The 17,071-nt window shown below is 44.6% G+C and overlaps 3 protein-coding genes across 4 annotated transcripts; 2 read left to right on the top strand and 1 right to left on the bottom strand.

Moving 5' to 3' along the window:
* Nucleotides 1-3,896: 3,896 nt before the first annotated feature.
* On the top strand, nucleotides 3,897-9,232 carry LOC110500630 (UDP-glucuronosyltransferase 2C1). Its single transcript, XM_021578108.2, has 3 exons — nucleotides 3,897-4,177; nucleotides 7,292-8,327; nucleotides 8,549-9,232. The coding sequence occupies exons 2-3, from the start codon at nucleotides 7,300-7,302 to the stop codon at nucleotides 9,120-9,122; spliced, it is 1,602 nt and encodes a 533-aa protein (XP_021433783.2). The 5' UTR covers nucleotides 3,897-4,177; nucleotides 7,292-7,299; the 3' UTR covers nucleotides 9,123-9,232.
* LOC110500636 (UDP-glucuronosyltransferase 2C1) lies at nucleotides 4,043-16,388 on the top strand. 2 transcript variants are annotated; one of them, XM_021578120.2, is made up of 3 exons: nucleotides 4,043-4,177; nucleotides 14,441-15,476; nucleotides 15,705-16,278. In XM_021578120.2, exons 2-3 carry the CDS (start codon nucleotides 14,449-14,451, stop codon nucleotides 16,276-16,278), a joined length of 1,602 nt encoding a protein of 533 aa, XP_021433795.2. In that variant the 5' UTR covers nucleotides 4,043-4,177; nucleotides 14,441-14,448. The 2 variants fall into 2 exon arrangements, with proteins under 2 accessions (XP_021433795.2, XP_036816335.1); XM_036960440.1 differs by lacking the exon at nucleotides 4,043-4,177 and having other exon boundaries at nucleotides 14,449-15,476; nucleotides 15,705-16,388.
* On the bottom strand, nucleotides 12,368-13,505 carry LOC118936885 (small proline-rich protein 3-like). Its single transcript, XM_036934508.1, has 2 exons — nucleotides 13,487-13,505; nucleotides 12,368-12,948 (listed from the first exon to the last, which is right to left on the bottom strand). The coding sequence occupies exons 1-2, from the start codon at nucleotides 13,503-13,505 to the stop codon at nucleotides 12,368-12,370; spliced, it is 600 nt and encodes a 199-aa protein (XP_036790403.1).
* Nucleotides 16,389-17,071: the final 683 nt, after the last annotated feature.

Here is a 17,071-nt window from a genome sequence, read left to right as displayed (position 1 = left end):
TCATTATGAAAGGAATTGGCAGGACAGCAGAAGCCGTTCTGAAACCAGGCTAGAATTGATCCAACTTGAATATTGTCCAATGGGAAATGCAGTGTCTGGTTGAATTATTATCTTCCCAGCAGGGTTGGAGTCAATTCCATTTTAAAGTTCAGTCAATTAAGGAAGTACACTGAAATTCCAATTCTCCATTTACTGGAATTGATTTGACCCCAAACAGTTTGGATTTAAGTTTAAGTGAGAGGTGGGGGAGTTACGGACTACGAGGTGAGTTACGGACTATGAGGTGAGTTTGTAAAGATGACGCTGCGAGTCGAGAAACGGGTGCAGGTGAAATGTTTAATAAAACAACGAACTTGAGACAAGACAGCGTAACAGTGGACAAGAGCATGAAGACAGGAAACAATACCGACTGAGGAATAAACATAAGGGACATATAAAAGGGAGGTAATGATGAAGGTAATGGAGTCCAGGTGTGAATCATGATGATCTGCAGGTGAGAGTAAGGAAGGATGCCAGGTGTGTGTAATGATGAATTCCAGGACCGGCGACGTCGTGCGCCAGAGGGGAGGCGTGATGGTAGGCACGCTCGTCCCCCCTCACGGACGCACGGCTCCTGCTGCAGGATGACGCCGACCAGGGAGGTGACCCTGAGGACAAGGAGCGGGTCGGTCCGGGCTGCAGAGGTGGAAATCACAGATGATGTTGGAATCCAGAATGTCCTCCAGGGCCTCCCAGGTGGCGCAGTGGTTAAGGGCGCTGTACTGCAGCGCCAGCTGTGCCATCCGAGACTCTGGGTTCGCACCCAGGCTCTGTCGTAACCGGCGTCGAGGTCCGTGGGGCGACGCACAATTGGCCTAGCGTCGTCCGGGTTAGGGAGGGCTTGGCCGGTAGGGACATCCTTGTCTCATCGCGCACTAGCGACTCCTGTGGCGGGCCGGGCGCTGTGCGCGCTAACCAAGGTTGCCAGGTGCACGGTGTTTCCTCCGACACATTGGTGCGGCTGGCTTCCAGGTTGGATGCACGCTGTGTTAAGAAGCAGTGCGGCTTGGTTGGGTTGTGTATCGGAGGACGCATGACTTTCAACCTTCGTCTCTCCCGAGCCCGTACGGGAGTTGTAGCGATGAGACAAGATAGTAGCTACTAAAAACAATTGGATATCACGAAATTGGGGAGAAAAAGGGGTAAAGTTCAACAACAACAAAAAAAACTAACAGAATGTCCTCCACCGGAACCCAACACTGTTCCTCTGGGCCATACCCCTCCCAGTCCACCAGATACTGGAGCCGATCCCCACGAAGCCGGGAGTCCAGTAGAGATCGGACAGCAAAAGCCAGACTCCCCTCGAAGTCCAGGGGGGTAGTGGGGTGTCGTGCGGGACAGCATCAGCTAGGGGACCAGGAACCAACTGTCTGAGAAGGGAGACACGAAATGAGGTTAAGATACGATAGTGACTGGGCAACTGTAACCTATATCACCTCATTGACCCTCTGGAGAACCTTGAACGGCCCCACAAACCGGGGGCTCGGATTCTTGCAGGACAGGCGGAGTGGGATGTTGCTGGAAGAGAGCCAGACGCAATCCCCCGGGTGGAATACTGCGTGGTGATCTGCCTGCTCCTTTTGACGATGGGCGGTGCGCTGGAGTCTCTCATGAGCGTCGCTCCACACTTCTTCTGCGTGCCGGAACCACTCATCAACCGCAGGCTGAAAACCCAGAAAACGCTGGAAGAGTGTTAATCCAGTAGAAGAGTGATGCAGCAAGTTCTGGGCGTACTCTGCCCATGGTAGGAATCGTGCCCACTCATTCTGCAGGTCCTGACAGTGACTCCTCAGGAACCTCCCCAGCTCCTGGTTCATCCTCTCCACCTGCCCGTTGGACTGAGGCTGGTACCCGGAAGTGAGCTTCTCCATTAAGTCCCTCCATAGTCATGTGAATTGGGGGCCATGGTCGGGGGGTGTCATGTGAATTGGGGGCCATGGTCGGGGGGTGTATGTTGATCATGTCGCTGTGGAGGAATTTTGGTCTATTCTTCCATGCAGAACTGTTGTAACTCAGCGACATTTGTGGGTTTTCAAGTCCTGCCACAACTTGGGATCAAATCAAAATCCGGTGTAGACCTTACCATGAAATGCTTACTTATAATCCCTTAACAAGGCAGTTTTAAGAGAATAGAGTTAAGAAAATATATACTAAAGTAAAAAAATAATAACAAGGCTATATACAGAGGGTACCGGTACGGGGATACAGGTTAGTCGAGGTAATTTGTGTATGTCGGTAGTGGATGGCTGCGAATAATATAGATGAAGTCTCTTGGTAGATAGTGTGGTTTACAGCTTATCATGAGGTACTCTACCTCAGGCGAGCAATACCTCAAGACTTCTTTAATATTAGACATCGCTCACCAGCTTTTATTGACAAATAGACACATACCCCCAGCAGCAAAATTGTGTACAAAATAAGTTACAAACGATGTGTAAAAACAAACAAAATAGCACAGTTGGTTAGGAGCCTGTAAAACGGCAGCCGTTTCCTTCATTATTACGTGGGGTCTGGACATTGACTAGGCCATTCCAAAACTTCAATTTGGTTGCTTTTTAACCATTTTCATGTAGACTTCAGAGATCTCTCCTATCAATGTATCCTCTGTGGGTGAATATTGAGAATGAGACACACACACACAGCAAAATGATTCATAGCTAATCAGAGAAAAAGAGAGAGAATTTGAGAGTTTACGCACTATACTATTATTTTAACGGTGTCACTCACTATTAACAATGCCCCTCTTTTCACTATTAAATAATGGTAAACTATTCTGACTTTTTATTTGGATCGCCGTCACAATCCTTGTCTTACACTATTTGCAATGAAGTATTTTTTTTAATTTTTTTTTGAAAAATAATTTTTATTTTCATTTCACATTCAATTACAAATTTAGTGCATAACGTTGTACATAACATGGATACTATGTGCAAAGTGTGTGCACTGCATTCTGTACCCTCTCTAAGGCATCATTGAGACCGTCCCATGGTAATACAAGGCATAGCACAGTCATGGTCACGTGTCATAATCATTTTTCCCGGGCACTCACCTTTCCTCTACTACTCTTGTGTTTCAACCAAGTTCAACGTGCAATGCGCCTCGGCTATGTTATCTAACAGATTAAGATTATTTTATTGGTCAATTGCAACACAAGGTCAACCCAAATGTTACTTCCGCTTTTAACCCAAGACGCGACAGATTTTTTTTTTTTCTCATCGTATCCTGGATTTGAACTGGCAAGTTGCTGGCTTGCCTCTCTAACCGCTTGGCTATCTGCCACCTTACAATTGCTACCAATGGCGAAGAGAGACATTACTTAATGTATGGAACTGATTTTTTATTTTATTTAACTAGGCAAGTCAGTGGTACTGGTTAAGAACAAATTCTTATTTTCAATGACGGCCTAGGAACAGTGGGTTAACTGCCTGTTCAGGGGCAGAACGACAGATTTTGTACCTTGTCAGCTCTGGGATTTGAACTTGCAACCTTTCGGTTACTAGTCCAACGCTCTAACCACTAGGCTACCCTGCCGATATGCATATATGCATGCTTGTTGCAAATTGTGGGACTGAACATTTTCACTTGAGCAAGCGTATGAGTCTCATGCAAAAAAAACACACACACAAAAAAAAAACGGTTGCAGAACTTGTTTGAACTTTGAACATGGTTTATGTTCCAAATGGCACCCTTTCCCCTATATAGTGTACAGCTTTTAACCAGAGCCTTGGTCAGAAGTAGTGCACTATATAGGGAAAAGGGTACAATTTGGGACACAAACCATTTCTAAAGTTCAAACAAGTTCTGGAATGCAGTGTTACACACACCTAATGTATTAGACGACGGTTTAAAAACAGTCCACTTGGTAGGGAATATGGTGCGATTTGCCACTGGTCACACAGAGATTGTGTAACCTCCAGACTCCCCAAGTCGTTTTGCGTTTAACAAGGCACTGTTGTAGTAGTGAGGAGGAACCTAACTTACCTTTATGTCACATGTCTGATACCAACAATCAGAGGACACAACCCTACTGGACTGCCTTTCAGTGAGATGTGAATGAATTTTAAGTAGTTGTCTGGGCAGTTGGACAAACTAACACTGATTTGGATTTTAAAGCTGCTTGTGGACTTGGCTGGCTTTGGTAGGTAATCTATCAGTGAGAACACTGTACATTAAGGGTTTATAAAGGCTTTATTTTTTACGTTAACAATGGTTATTTAAACATTTAGTTTAATTCGTTCAGATAGTTTGTTGGTGGATAGTAAGTTACCGTGCCTTCAGAAAGTATTCATACCCCTTGACTTATTCCACATTTTGCTGTGTTACAGCCTGAACATGTTTTTTGAAATGTTTGCACATTTATTGAAAGGGAAATACAGAAATAACTTATTTACATAAGTATTACATAAGTATTCACACCCACTTTGTAGAAGCACCTTTTGCAGCGATTACAGCTGTGAGTCTTTCTGGGTACATTTCTAAGAGCTTTCCACACCTGGATGGTGCAAAATTCTCCCATTATCTATTTTCTAAATTCTTCAAGCTCTGTCAAATTTCTTGTTGATCATTGCTACATTACCATTTCCAGGTCTTACCATAGATTTTCAAGCAGATTTAAGTCAAAACTGTATCTCGGCCACCCAGGAACATTCATTAGTTTCTTGGTAAGCAATGCAGTGTAGATTTGGTCTAGTGTTTTGGGTTATTGTCCTGCTGAAAGGGGAATTTGTCTCCCAATGTCTGGGAGACATTGGGAGACAAGAAAGATGACTGAACCAGGTTTTCCTTTAGGATTCTGCCTGTGCTTAGTTCTTTTCCGTTTCTTTTTATCCTTAAAAACTCCCTAGTCCTTGCCGATGACAAGCATACCCATAACATGATGCAGCCACCACCATGCTTGAAAATATGAAGAGTGGTACTCGGTGATGTGTTGTGTTGGATTTGCCCCAAACATAACGCTTTGTATTCAGGACATAAAGTTAATTTCTTTGCCACATTTTTTGTGGTTTTACGATAGTATCTTGTTGCAAACAGGATGCATGTTTTAGAATGTGTTTATTCTATACAGGATTCCTTCTTTTCATTCTGTCATTTAGGTTGTATTGTGGAGTAACTACAATGTTGTTGATCCATCCTCACTTTTCTATCCTATCACAGCCATTGAACTGTAACTGTTTTATGGTCACCATTGGCCTCATGTTGAAATCCCTGAGTGGTTTCCTTCCTCTCCGGCAACTGAGTTAGGAAGGACGCCTGTATCTTTGTAGTGACTAGGTGTATTGACACACCATCCAAAATGTAATTCATGAATTCACAATGCTCAAAGGGATATCCATAGTCAGCTTCTAAAAAAAATGTTTTTTTAAGTTATATTTTTTTATAACCCATCTACCAATAGGGGCCCTTCTTTATGAGACATTGGAAAACCTCCCTGGTCTTTGCTGTTGAATCTGTGTTTGAAATTCACTGCCCGACTACACGGACCTTACAGATAATTGTGTGTGTGTGTGTGTGTGGTACAGAGATGAGGTGGTCATTCATAAATCATGTTAAACACTATTATTGCACACAGAGTGAGTCCATGCAATTTATTATGTGACTTGTTTAAGTACTTATTATGCGTGTGTGTAGAGGGGGGAGGGGGCATTCTGTTTGCATCATAAAGGCAATTCATTATGCAAAGATGGAAAGCAAATTGGAAAAATGATATGCGATCTGTGTAACCTGGAGAAATCTAGTCTCTTTGTGCTAAGATACCACTCCTTGTCATGCCAAACAATGACAAGGAGCGCAAGAAGTGGAACGTTTGCACAAAACCGGTTCTGGATTTCTAAGGATGTGTAAGCAATATGAGTTTATCCATGGATGCTACTTCTTAGCCTGGTTCCAGGTCTGTTTGTGCTGCCTTGCCAACTCCTACACTTAGAAAAAGGGTTCCAATAGGATAACCCTTTTTGGACCCCGTGTGGAAAGGGTTCAACATGGAACCCAAAAAGGGTTTTTACCTGGAACCTAAAGTGGTTCTTCAAAGGGTTCTTCTATGGGAACAGCCAAAGAACCCTTTTAGGTTCTAGATATCACCATTTTTTTCCCCTAAGAGTGTATGGTGATTGTCACACCAAACAAACAGACTTGTCAAGACTGTACAAATAGATCTGGGACTAGAAGGCTTTTAATTATTTTTTTTTAAGTGTAACTAGGCAAGTCAGTTAAGAACACATTCTTATTTACAATGACGACCTACCAGAAGGCAAAAGGCCTCCTGTGGGGATGGAGGCTGGGATTAATAATATAGGACATAACACAACGAGAGATACCACAACACTACATAAAGAGAGACCTAAGACAACAACACACCATGGTAGCAACACATGACAACACACCATGGTAGCAACACATGACAACACACCATGGTAGCAACACATGACAACATAGCATGGTAGCAACACAGCTAGCTGTTCCTCCCATCCACAACCCTCTATGCTTCCTAATGTGATCTGCAGCAGTCAGAATATTCTGATTGAACAATGAGGTTGCATAACCATAAACCCTCTCCCAGATCAGACCTGGGTTCAACCACCATTTGAAATCTTTAAAATAATTTAAGCGTTTGCTTTTGGAGTGCCTGTGTAACGGATGTGAAATGGCTAGCTAGTTAGCGGCGCTAAATAGTGTTTCAATCAGTGACGTCACTTGCTCTGAGACCTTGAAGTAGTGGTTCCCCTTGCTCTGCAAGGGCCGCAGATTTGTGGAGCGATGGGTAACGATGCTTTGTGGGTGACTGTTGTTGATGTGTGCAGAGGGTCTCTGGTTCGAGACCGGGTAGGGGCGAGGGGACGGACTAAAGTTTATACTGTTACACCTGGAATGCCAAGTTTGTGCTTTTTGAACTTTTCTACTGGTCCCATTGTCACAGCAAAACTCAATCACAGCTAAACAATTTGAATATGATATCAAATCGTTTTTGAACCCAGGTCTGATTCAAATGTATCAGATATGATCTTGTGCAACTATGAGTCCATCTGAATATGACCCTATTAGATTGGTATGACAGTATACATTAGCTAGGTTACCTAGTAGATTCGTTGAATACCAACCCATTTCGCAACTTTATAAAAAGGGCCAGAGAGACAATTCAATTCTCTGAAACCTATACAATTGTCAGATTTTACAGAATGTGCTACAAACTATAGCTGACAGCTAGTTAATTATTGTGATTGATTGATTGACATCTACTTCCTTGTATCTAATTAAGGTTTCACTATGGACAGAAGGATGTATCAACCAACCCTTATCTCATTGGTCGTATTGCTCTTCACCCTGTCCAATATTGTCTACGGGGGTAAAATATTAATCTACCCAATGGATGGAAGCCACTGGGTCAACATGAGAGTCATCATCGAAGAGTTGCATTCCAAAGGCCATGACATCACAGTGGTGCGAGCGTCAAACAGCTGGTACATCAAGGAGAATTCCCCCCACTACACCACCATTACCATCCCCAACACTGGTGGCTTCGATGAAAACTTCTTTGGTGAATTTATATTAAGTAAACATCTGAAGATTCAAAGGGAGCAGGGGAAAAGTTTTTGGACCGAACTCAAGCTTCAGTCATCAATGAAGGAGACTTTTTTCGAGTTCCACAAGAACATGGCTGAAATGATCACTCGTGTCCTTGAAGACAGAAAGTTGATCCAGTCTCTCCAGGATGCTAAGTTTGATTTGGTTCTGACAGATCCTGGGATTGGTGGAGGGACGATCTTAGCCCGTGTCCTCCACCTTCCTCTGGTTTACAATGTCAGATGGACCATTCAAGGTGAAGCTCATTTGGTCATCGCCCCGTCGCCTCTCTCTTACGTCCCATACACACCCACAGAGTTGACAGACAAGATGACCTTCCTCCAGAGAGTCACCAACGTCTTAGCTTACATACTCGGGAGTTACACATTGGCATCTATCACAGAACCCAACTACAAACCGATAGTCCAGCGTTACTTTGGCCCTGACGTCGATTATAACGCATTCTTCCAGGAAGCAGATATCTGGCTCATGAGAAGCGATTTTGTCTTTGAATTTCCGAAACCCACCATGCCGAATATGGTCTACATTGGTGGGTTCCAGTGTAAGCCCTCCAAGCCTCTTCCACAGGACCTGGAGGAGTTTGTTCAGAGTTCCAGCGAGCATGGGGTTGTCATGATGACTCTGGGGACTTTGGTGGCAGAGCTTCCTGAAGATATCGCAGATGAAATCGCTGCCGCGTTCGCTCAGCTGCCTCAGAAGGTCATCTGGAGGTATGGATGGATGGATAGATCCTTTAATTAATTAATTAATTGGACAAATTATGAGTAAAAATGTAGCCAATTTTCCAAAAACGATAAGGCCTGGTCCTGGACTAAAAAACTATTTCAAATGTTATTATCCAGTGAGCATGCTTTTAGTCCAGGACTTTATCTGGGCCAAGACTTAAAAACAAAAGTGTCAGATTTCCATGTATATCCACTGTGGTTCTCAGGTATACCGGACAGAGACCCTCTACCCTGGGTAACAACACCCTACTGGTGGACTGGCTTCCCCAGAACAACCTCCTAGGACACCCCAAGACTCGGGCCTTCGTTGCCCATGGAGGAACCAACGGTGTCCAGGAGGCCATCTACCACGGCGTCCCGGTAGTCGGCCTCCCTCTCGCCTTCGACCAGTCCGACAACCTCTCCAAGTTGAAGGAGAGGGGGGCAGCTAACACGGTGGATATCGTCACAATGGACAGAAATGTGTTTCTGGAGGCTTTGAAGGCTGTGCTGCATGAACCGTCCTACAGGGAGAACATGCAGAGGTTGTCCAGACTGCACAGAGACCAACCCATTAAACCACTGGACAAGGCAGTGTTCTGGATCGAGTTTGTTATGAGACATAAAGGAGCTCGTCACCTGAGGACAGAGTCCTATAAGATGTCCTGGATAGTATACCACTCGGTTGATGTGATAGCGACTTTGCTGATGTGTGGGTTGCTTGTAACGCTGGTTTGCCTGGCAGGCGTAAGATGTGTTTGGCGTAAGGTGTTTTGCAGGAACAAAGTGAAAAGTGAATGATAATGTGTTTTGAGATGTGAATATTAAAATATTATCTTATCATTGCTCAATCAGCAATTTATCAATAACATTTACATTTGATCAATAAAACATTGTTTTAGGGTATGTGATACCTTTGTCATTCAAATTTGTTTTTTAAATGGGTATGGATTTAAACAATCTATGCAGTATACTCAGGGGACGGGGGAAGAGATCACGATGACTTTATCATGTCCATTTACGATTGGTTGTAATGTAAGATATTTAAACAACATTAAAGTGGCCTTATTTAAAGTGGCATTGTATGAAGTGACTAGTCATCCATATGTTAATGCAGCCAGTGATTGGGTCTCAGTGTAGGCAGCAGCCTCTCTGAGTTAATGATTGCTGTTTAGCAGTTTGATGGCCTTGAGATAGAAGCTGTTCTTCTCGGTCCCAGCTTTGACGCAGCTGTACTGACCTCGCCTTCTGGATTGGAGCGGTGTGAACAGGCAGTGGCTTGGGTTGTTGTCCTTGATGATCTTTTAGGCCTTCCTGTGACATCGGGTGCTGTAGGTGTCATGGAGGGCAGGTAGTTTGCCCCCATTGATACGTTGTGCAGACCTCATCACCCTCTGGAGAGCCTTGCGGTGCAGTTACCGTATCAGGCTGTGATACAGCCTGACAGGATGCTCTCGATTATGCGTCTGTAAAAGTTTGTCAGGGTTTTGGGTGACAAGCCAGATTTTTTCAGCCTCCAGAGGTTGAAGAGGCGCTGTTGTGCCTTCTTCACCACACTGTCTATTTGGGTGGACCATTTCACTTTGTCTGTGATGTGTATGCCGAGGAACTTAAAACTTTCCACCTGCTGTACCTTTGATGTGGATAGGGGGGTGCTCCCTCTGCTGGTTCCTGAAGTCCATGATCATCTCCTTTGTTTGGTTGACGTTAAGTGAGAGGTTGTTTTCCTGACACCACACTCCGTGTGCCCTTGCTTCCTCCCTGTAGGCTGTCTCGTCGTTGTTGGTAATCAAGCCCACTACTGTTGTGTCATCTGCAAACTTGATGATTGAGTTGGAGGCGTGCATGGCCACGCAGCCGTGGGTGAACAGGGAATACAGGAGGTGGCTGAGCACGCACCCTTGTGGGGCCCCACCTGGGGGCGGCCCATCAGAAAGTCCAGGACCCAATTGCACAGGGCGGGGTTGAGACCCAGGGAGGGTACTATGGTTTTGAATACTGACCTGTAGTCAATGAATAGCATTCTTACATAGTTATTAATTTTGTCCAGATGGAATAGGTCAGTGTGATGGTGATTGCGTCCTCTGTGGACCTGTTGGGGTGGTATGCAATCTGAAGCGGGTCTAGGGTGGCCGGTAAGGTGGAGGTGATATGATCCATGACTATTCTAAAAGCACTTCACGATGACAGAAGTGAGGGCTACGGGGCGGTAGTCATTTAGTTCAGTTATCTTTGCCTTCTTGGGTACAGGAACAATGGTAGCCATCTTGAAGCATGTGGGGTCAACAGACTGGGATAGGGAGTGATTGAATATGTCTGTAAACACACCAGCCAGCTGGTCTGCACATGCTCTGAGGACACGGCTAGGGATGCCGTCTGGGCCAGCAGCCTTGCGAGGTTTTTACTCACGTCGGCCACGGAGAAGGAGAGGAGTTGCCCAGTCCTTGTTAGCGGGCTAGGGATGCCGTCTGGGCAAGCAGCCTTGCGAGGGTTAACTCTTTTAAATGTTTTACTCACGTCGGCCATGGAGAAGGAGAGGGGGGGGGGGGTGCGCAGTCCTTGTTAGCGGACTGCGATGTTGGCACTGTATTATCCTCAAAGCGGGCAAAGAAGGTATTTAGTTTGTCTGGAAGTGTGACGTCGGTGTCCGTGACGTGGTTGGTTTTCTTTTTGTAGTCTGTGATTTCCTGTAGACCCTGCCACATACGTCTCGTGCCTGACCCATTGAATTGCGACTCCACCTTGTCCCTGTACTGGCATTTCTCTTGTTTGATTGCCTTGCGGAGGGAATAACTACACAGTTTATATTCAGCCATATTCCCAGACCTATTTCCATTGTTAAATGCGGTGGTTCACACTTTCAGTTTTTCGCAAATGCCGCCATCCATCCACGGTTTCTGGTTAGGGTAGGTTTTAATAGTCACAGTCGGTACAACATCTCCAATGCACTTCTTTATAAACTCACTCACGAGTCAGCGTATAGGTTGATGTTGTTCTCTGAGGCTGACCAGAACATATTCCAACATGATCTAAACAATCTTGAAGCTTGGCTTCCGATTGGTCAGACCAGCGTTGACTGGTTCTCGTCACTGGTACATCCTGTTTGAGTTTATGCCTATAAAACAGTAGGGGCAAGATGGCGTCGTGGTCGGATTTGTCGAAGGGAGGGCGGGGGAGGGCTTTATATGCAAGTTATATATATGGAAGTTATAGTAGCAGTGATCCAGTGTATTAGTGCAATCAATATGATGATGGAATTTAGGTAGCCTTGTTCTCAAATTTGCTTTGTTAAAATCCCCAGCTACAATAAATGCACCCTCAGGATATATGATTTCCTGTTTAAAGTCCAGTGAAGTCCCTTTAGGGCCGTCTTGTCTGCTTGATGGGGAATGTAAACAGCTGTGACTATAACTGACGAGAATTCTCTTGGTAGGTAAAATGGCCGGCATTTGATTGTAAGGAATTCTAGTTTGGGTGAGCAGAAGGACTTGAGTTCCTGTATGTTATGATTACACCATGAGTCGTTAATCATGAAGCATACACTCTTCCCCAAGAGGTGTTCACCTCTGTCGGCGCGATGCATGGAGAAGCCCGGTGGCTGAACCGATTCCGACTACATGTCCCGAGAGTGCCATGTTTCTGTGAAACAGAGAATATTACAATCTCTGATGTCTCTCTGGAAGGCAACCCTTGCTCGAATTTTGTCTACCTTCTTGTCAAGAGACTGGACGTTGGCAAGAAGTATACTCGGGAGAGGTGGGCGATGTGAACGTCTACGGAGTCTGACCAGGAGGCTGCTTTGTCTGCCCCTTCTGCGGCGCTGTTATTTTGGATTGGCTTCTGGAATTAGATCCATTGCCCTGGGTGATGGTTTGAACAAAGGATCCGCTTCGGGAAAGTCGTATTCCTAGTCGTAATGATGGTATATGATGGTATATCCATTAGTTGTTCCCGGCTGTATGTAATAAGACTTAATATTTCCTGGTGTAACAATGTAAGATATAACCAGGGTTGGGGTCTGTCCAGTAACCAGGGTCGGGGTCAGTTCAGTAACCAGGGTTGGGGTCAGTACAGTAACCAGGATTGGGGTCAGTCAAGTAACCAGGATTGGGGTCAGTCAAGTAACCAGGATTGGGGTCAGTCAAGTAACCAGGATTGGGGTCAGTCAAGTAACCAGGATTGGGGTCAGTCCTGTAACCAGGATTGGGGTCAGTCCAGTAACCAGGATTGGTGTCAGTCCAGTAACCAGGGTCAGTCCAGTAACCAGGGTCAGTCCAGTAACCAGCATTGGGGTCAGTCCAGTAACCAGCATTGGGGTCAGTCCAGTAACCAGGATTGGGGTCAGTCCAGTAACCAGCATTGGGATCAGTCCTGTAACCAGGATTGGGGTCAGTCCAGTAACCAGGATTGGGGTCAGTCCAGTAACCAGCATCGGGGTCAGTCCAGTAACCAGGATTGGGGTCAGCCCCGTAGCTAGGATTGGGGTCAGTCCTGTAACCAGGATTGGGGTCAGTCCAGTAACCAGGATTGGGGTCAGTCCAGTAACCATGATTGGGGTCAATCCAGTAACCAGGATTGGGGTCAGTCCTGTAACCAGGATTGGTGTTGATTCCATTCTGAAAGTAAACTGAATTAGCAGATTCACTTCATTTATTTTCAATAGGAATTTCACACTAAACAAAAATATAAACGCAACATACATTTCGGAAGATTTTACTGAGTTACAGTTCATATAAGGAAATCAGTCAATTGAAATATAAATCTATGTATTTCACATGGCTGGGAATACAGATATGCATATGTTGGTCACAGATACTGTACCTTAAAATAAAGTTAGGGGCATGGATCAGAAAGCCAGTCATTATGTCTGGTGAGTATGTCGGCCATGGAAGAACTGGGCCCTTTTCAGCTTCCAGGAATTGTGTACAGATCCTTGTGACATGGGGCAGTGCATTATCATGCTGAAACATGAGATGATGGTGGAGGATGAATTGCGCGACAATGAGTCTCAATCTCTTCAAGGTATCTCTGTGCATTCAAAATTGCCATCGATAAAATGGAATTATGTTCGTTGTCCGTAGCTTATGCCTGCCCATACCATAACCCCACCTCACCATGGGGCTCTCTGTTCACAATGTTGACATCAGCAAACTGCTCGCCCATACAGTTGAACCCGGGATTCATCCGTTAAGAGCACACTTCTCCAGCGTGCCAGTGGCCATCGAAGTTGAGCATTTGCCCACTGAAGTCGATTACGACACCGAACTGCAGTCAGGTCATGACCCTGGTGAGGATGACGAGCACGCAGATGAGCTTCCCTGAGACGGTTTCTGAACCTCTGTGGAAAGGGTTCAACATGGAACCCAAAAGGGTTTTTACCTGGAACCTAAAGTGGTTCTTCAAAGGGTTCTTCTATGGGAACAGCCAAAGAACCCTTTTAGGTTCTAGATATGACCTTTTTTTTCTAAGACTGTATGGTGATTGTCACACCAAACAAACAGACTTGTCAAGACTGTACAAATAGATCTGGGACTAGAAGGCTTTTCATTTTTTTTTTATGTTACTAGGCAAGTCAGTTAAGAACACATTCTTATTTACAATGACGACCAGTCAGAATATTCTCATTGAACAATGAGGTTGCATAACCATAAACCCTCTCCCAGATCAGACCTGTGTTCAACCACGATTTGAAATCTTTTAAATAATTTAAGCGTTTGCTTAACGCTTAAATCATTCCAGTGCCTTAAATGCCAGGTTTGTGCTTTTTGTACGTTTCTACTGGTCCCATTGTCATAGCTAAACTATTTGAAAATGATATCAAATCGTTTTTGAACCCAGGTCTGATTCAGATGTATCAGATATGATCTTGTGCAACTATGAGTCCATCTGAATATGACCCTATTAGATTGGTATGACAGTATACATTAGCTAGGTTACCTAGTAGATTCGTTGAATACCAACCCATTTCGCAACTTTATAAAAAGGGCCAGAGAGACAATTCAATTCTCTGATTCCTATACAATTGTCAGATGTTACAGAATGTGCTAAAAACTATAGCTGACAGCTAGTTAATTATTGTGATTGATTGATTGACATCTACTTCCTTGTATCTAATTAAGGTTTCACCATGGACGGAAGGATGTATCAACCAACCCTTATCTCATTGGTCGTATTGCTCTTCACCCTGTCCAATATTGTCTACGGGGGTAAAATATTAATCTACCCAATGGATGGAAGCCACTGGGTCAACATGAGAGTCATCATCGAAGAGTTGCATTCCAAAGGCCATGACATCACAGTGGTGCGAGCGTCAAACAGCTGGTACATCAAGGAGAATTCCCCCCACTACACCACCATTACCATCCCCAACACTGGTGGCTTCGATGAAAACTTCTTTGGTGAATTTATATTAAGTAAACATCTGAAGATTCAAAGGGAGCAGGGGAAAAGTTTTTGGACCGAACTCAAGCTTCAGTCATCAATGAAGGAGACTTTTTTCGAGTTCCACAAGAACATGGCTGAAATGATCACTCGTGTCCTTGAAGACAGAAAGTTGATCCAGTCTCTCCAGGATGCTAAGTTTGATTTGGTTCTGACAGATCCTGGGATTGGTGGAGGGACGATCTTAGCCCGCGTCCTCCACCTTCCTCTGGTTTACAATGTCAGATGGACCATTCAAGGTGAAGCTCATTTGGTCATCGCCCCGTCGCCTCTCTCTTACGTCCCATACACAGCCACAGAGTTGACAGACAAGATGACCTTCCTCCAGAGAGTCACCAATGTCTTAGCTTACATACTCGGGAGTTACACATTGACATCTATCACAGAACCCAACTACAAACCGATAGTCCAGCGTTACTTTGGCCCTGACGTCGATTACAACGCATTCTTCCAGGAAGCAGATATCTGGCTCATGAGAAGCGATTTTGTCTTTGAATTTCCGAAACCCACCATGCCGAATATGGTCTACATTGGTGGGTTCCAGTGTAAGCCCTCCAAGCCTCTTCCACAGGACCTGGAGGAGTTTGTTCAGAGTTCCAGCGAGCATGGGGTTGTCATGATGACTCTGGGGACTTTGGTGGCAGAGCTTCCTGAAGATATCGCAGATGAAATCGCTGCCGCGTTCGCTCAGCTGCCTCAGAAGGTCATCTGGAGGTATGGATGGATGGATAGATCCTTTAATTAATTGATTGGACAAATTATGAGTAAAAATGGAGCCAGTTTTCCAAAAACAATAAGGCCTGGTCCTGGACTAAAAAACTATTTCAAATGTTATTCTCCATTGAGCATGCTTTTAGTCCAGGACTTTATCTGGGCCAAGACTTAAAAACAAAAGTGTCAGATTTCCATGTATATCCACTGTGGTTCTCTTGTGGTTCTCAGGTATACTGGACAGAGACCCTCTACCCTGGGTAAAAACACCCTACTGGTGGACTGGCTTCCCCAGAACGACCTCCTAGGACACCCCAAGACCCGGGCCTTCGTAGCCCATGGAGGAACCAACGGTGTCCAGGAGGCCATCTACCACGGCGTCCCGGTAGTCGGCCTCCCTCTCGCCTTCGACCAGTCCGACAACCTCTCCAAGTTGAAGGAGAGGGGGGCAGCTAACACGGTGGATATCGTCACAATGGACAGAAATGTGTTTCTGGAGTCTTTGAAGGCTGTGCTGCATGAACCGTCCTACAGGGAGAACATGCAGAGGTTGTCCAGACTGCACAGAGACCAACCCATTAAACCACTGGACAAGGCAGTGTTCTGGATCGAGTTTGTTATGAGACATAAAGGAGCTCGTCACCTGAGGACAGAGTCCTATAAGATGTCCTGGATAGTATACCACTCGGTTGATGTGATAGCGACTTTGCTGATGTGTGGGTTGCTTGTAACGCTGGTTTGCCTGGCAGGCGTAAGATGTGTTTGGCGTAAGGTGTTTTGCAGGAACAAAGTGAAAAGTGAATGATAATGTGTTTTGAGATGTGAATATTAAAATAATATCTTATCATTGCTCAATCAGCAATTTATCAATAACATTTACATTTGATCAATAAAACATTGTTTTAGGGTATGTGATACCTTTGTCATTCAAATGTGTTTTTTAAATGGGTATGGATTTAAACAATCTATGCAGTATACTCAGGAGACGGGGGAAGAGATCACGATGACTTTATCATGTCCATTTACGATTGGCCCGAAATTCTGCCACCGGTAAATAGGAAGTCATCTTCTGTCAGGATCATTGTAATCATATGGCTGCTGCAGAGGTAATGGACAATCCATTTATTTTTTACCCAACATTGTAGAATCAGTAATACTATAAATCAAATTTTATTTGGTCACATACACATGGTTAGCAGATGCTAATGCGAGTGTAGCGAAATGCTTGTGCTTCTAGTTCCGATTGTAGTAATATCTAACAAGTAATCTAACAACAACTACCTAATACAGGCAAATCTAAAAGGGTTGAATGAGAATATGTACATATGTACATCCATATGGAGGAGCGAGGGCCGAGCGGCATAGGCAAGGTGCAGTAGATGGTATAAAATACAGTATATACATATATGAGTAATGTAAGATATTTAAACAACATTAAAGTGGCCTTATTTAAAGCGGCATTGTATGAAGTGACTAGTCATCCATATGTTAATGCAGCAGGTGATTGGGTCTCAGTGTAGGCAGCAGCCTCTCTGAGTTAATGATTGCTGTTTAGCAGTTTGATGGCCTTGAGATAGAAGCTGTTCTTCTCGGTCCCA

This window comes from Oncorhynchus mykiss, chromosome 2 (assembly GCF_013265735.2).
Source record: "Oncorhynchus mykiss isolate Arlee chromosome 2, USDA_OmykA_1.1, whole genome shotgun sequence".
Classification (NCBI taxonomy): Eukaryota; Metazoa; Chordata; class Actinopteri; order Salmoniformes; family Salmonidae; genus Oncorhynchus; species Oncorhynchus mykiss.
This window is presented reverse-complemented; position numbering and strand designations above follow the sequence as displayed.

What these genes read in the sequence shown, in the direction of transcription:
- LOC110500636 (XM_036960440.1), top strand. Translation starts at nt 14,449, where the DNA reads ATGGACGGAAGGATGTATCAACCAACCCTTATCTCATTGGTCGTATTG. An exon ending in CCTCAGAAGGTCATCTGGAG is followed by an intron (nt 15,477 to 15,704) that starts GTATGGATGGAT and finishes TGTGGTTCTCAG; the next exon opens with GTATACTGGACAGAGACCCT.
- LOC110500630 (XM_021578108.2), top strand. Translation starts at nt 7,300, where the DNA reads ATGGACAGAAGGATGTATCAACCAACCCTTATCTCATTGGTCGTATTG. An exon ending in CCTCAGAAGGTCATCTGGAG is followed by an intron (nt 8,328 to 8,548) that starts GTATGGATGGAT and finishes TGTGGTTCTCAG; the next exon opens with GTATACCGGACAGAGACCCT.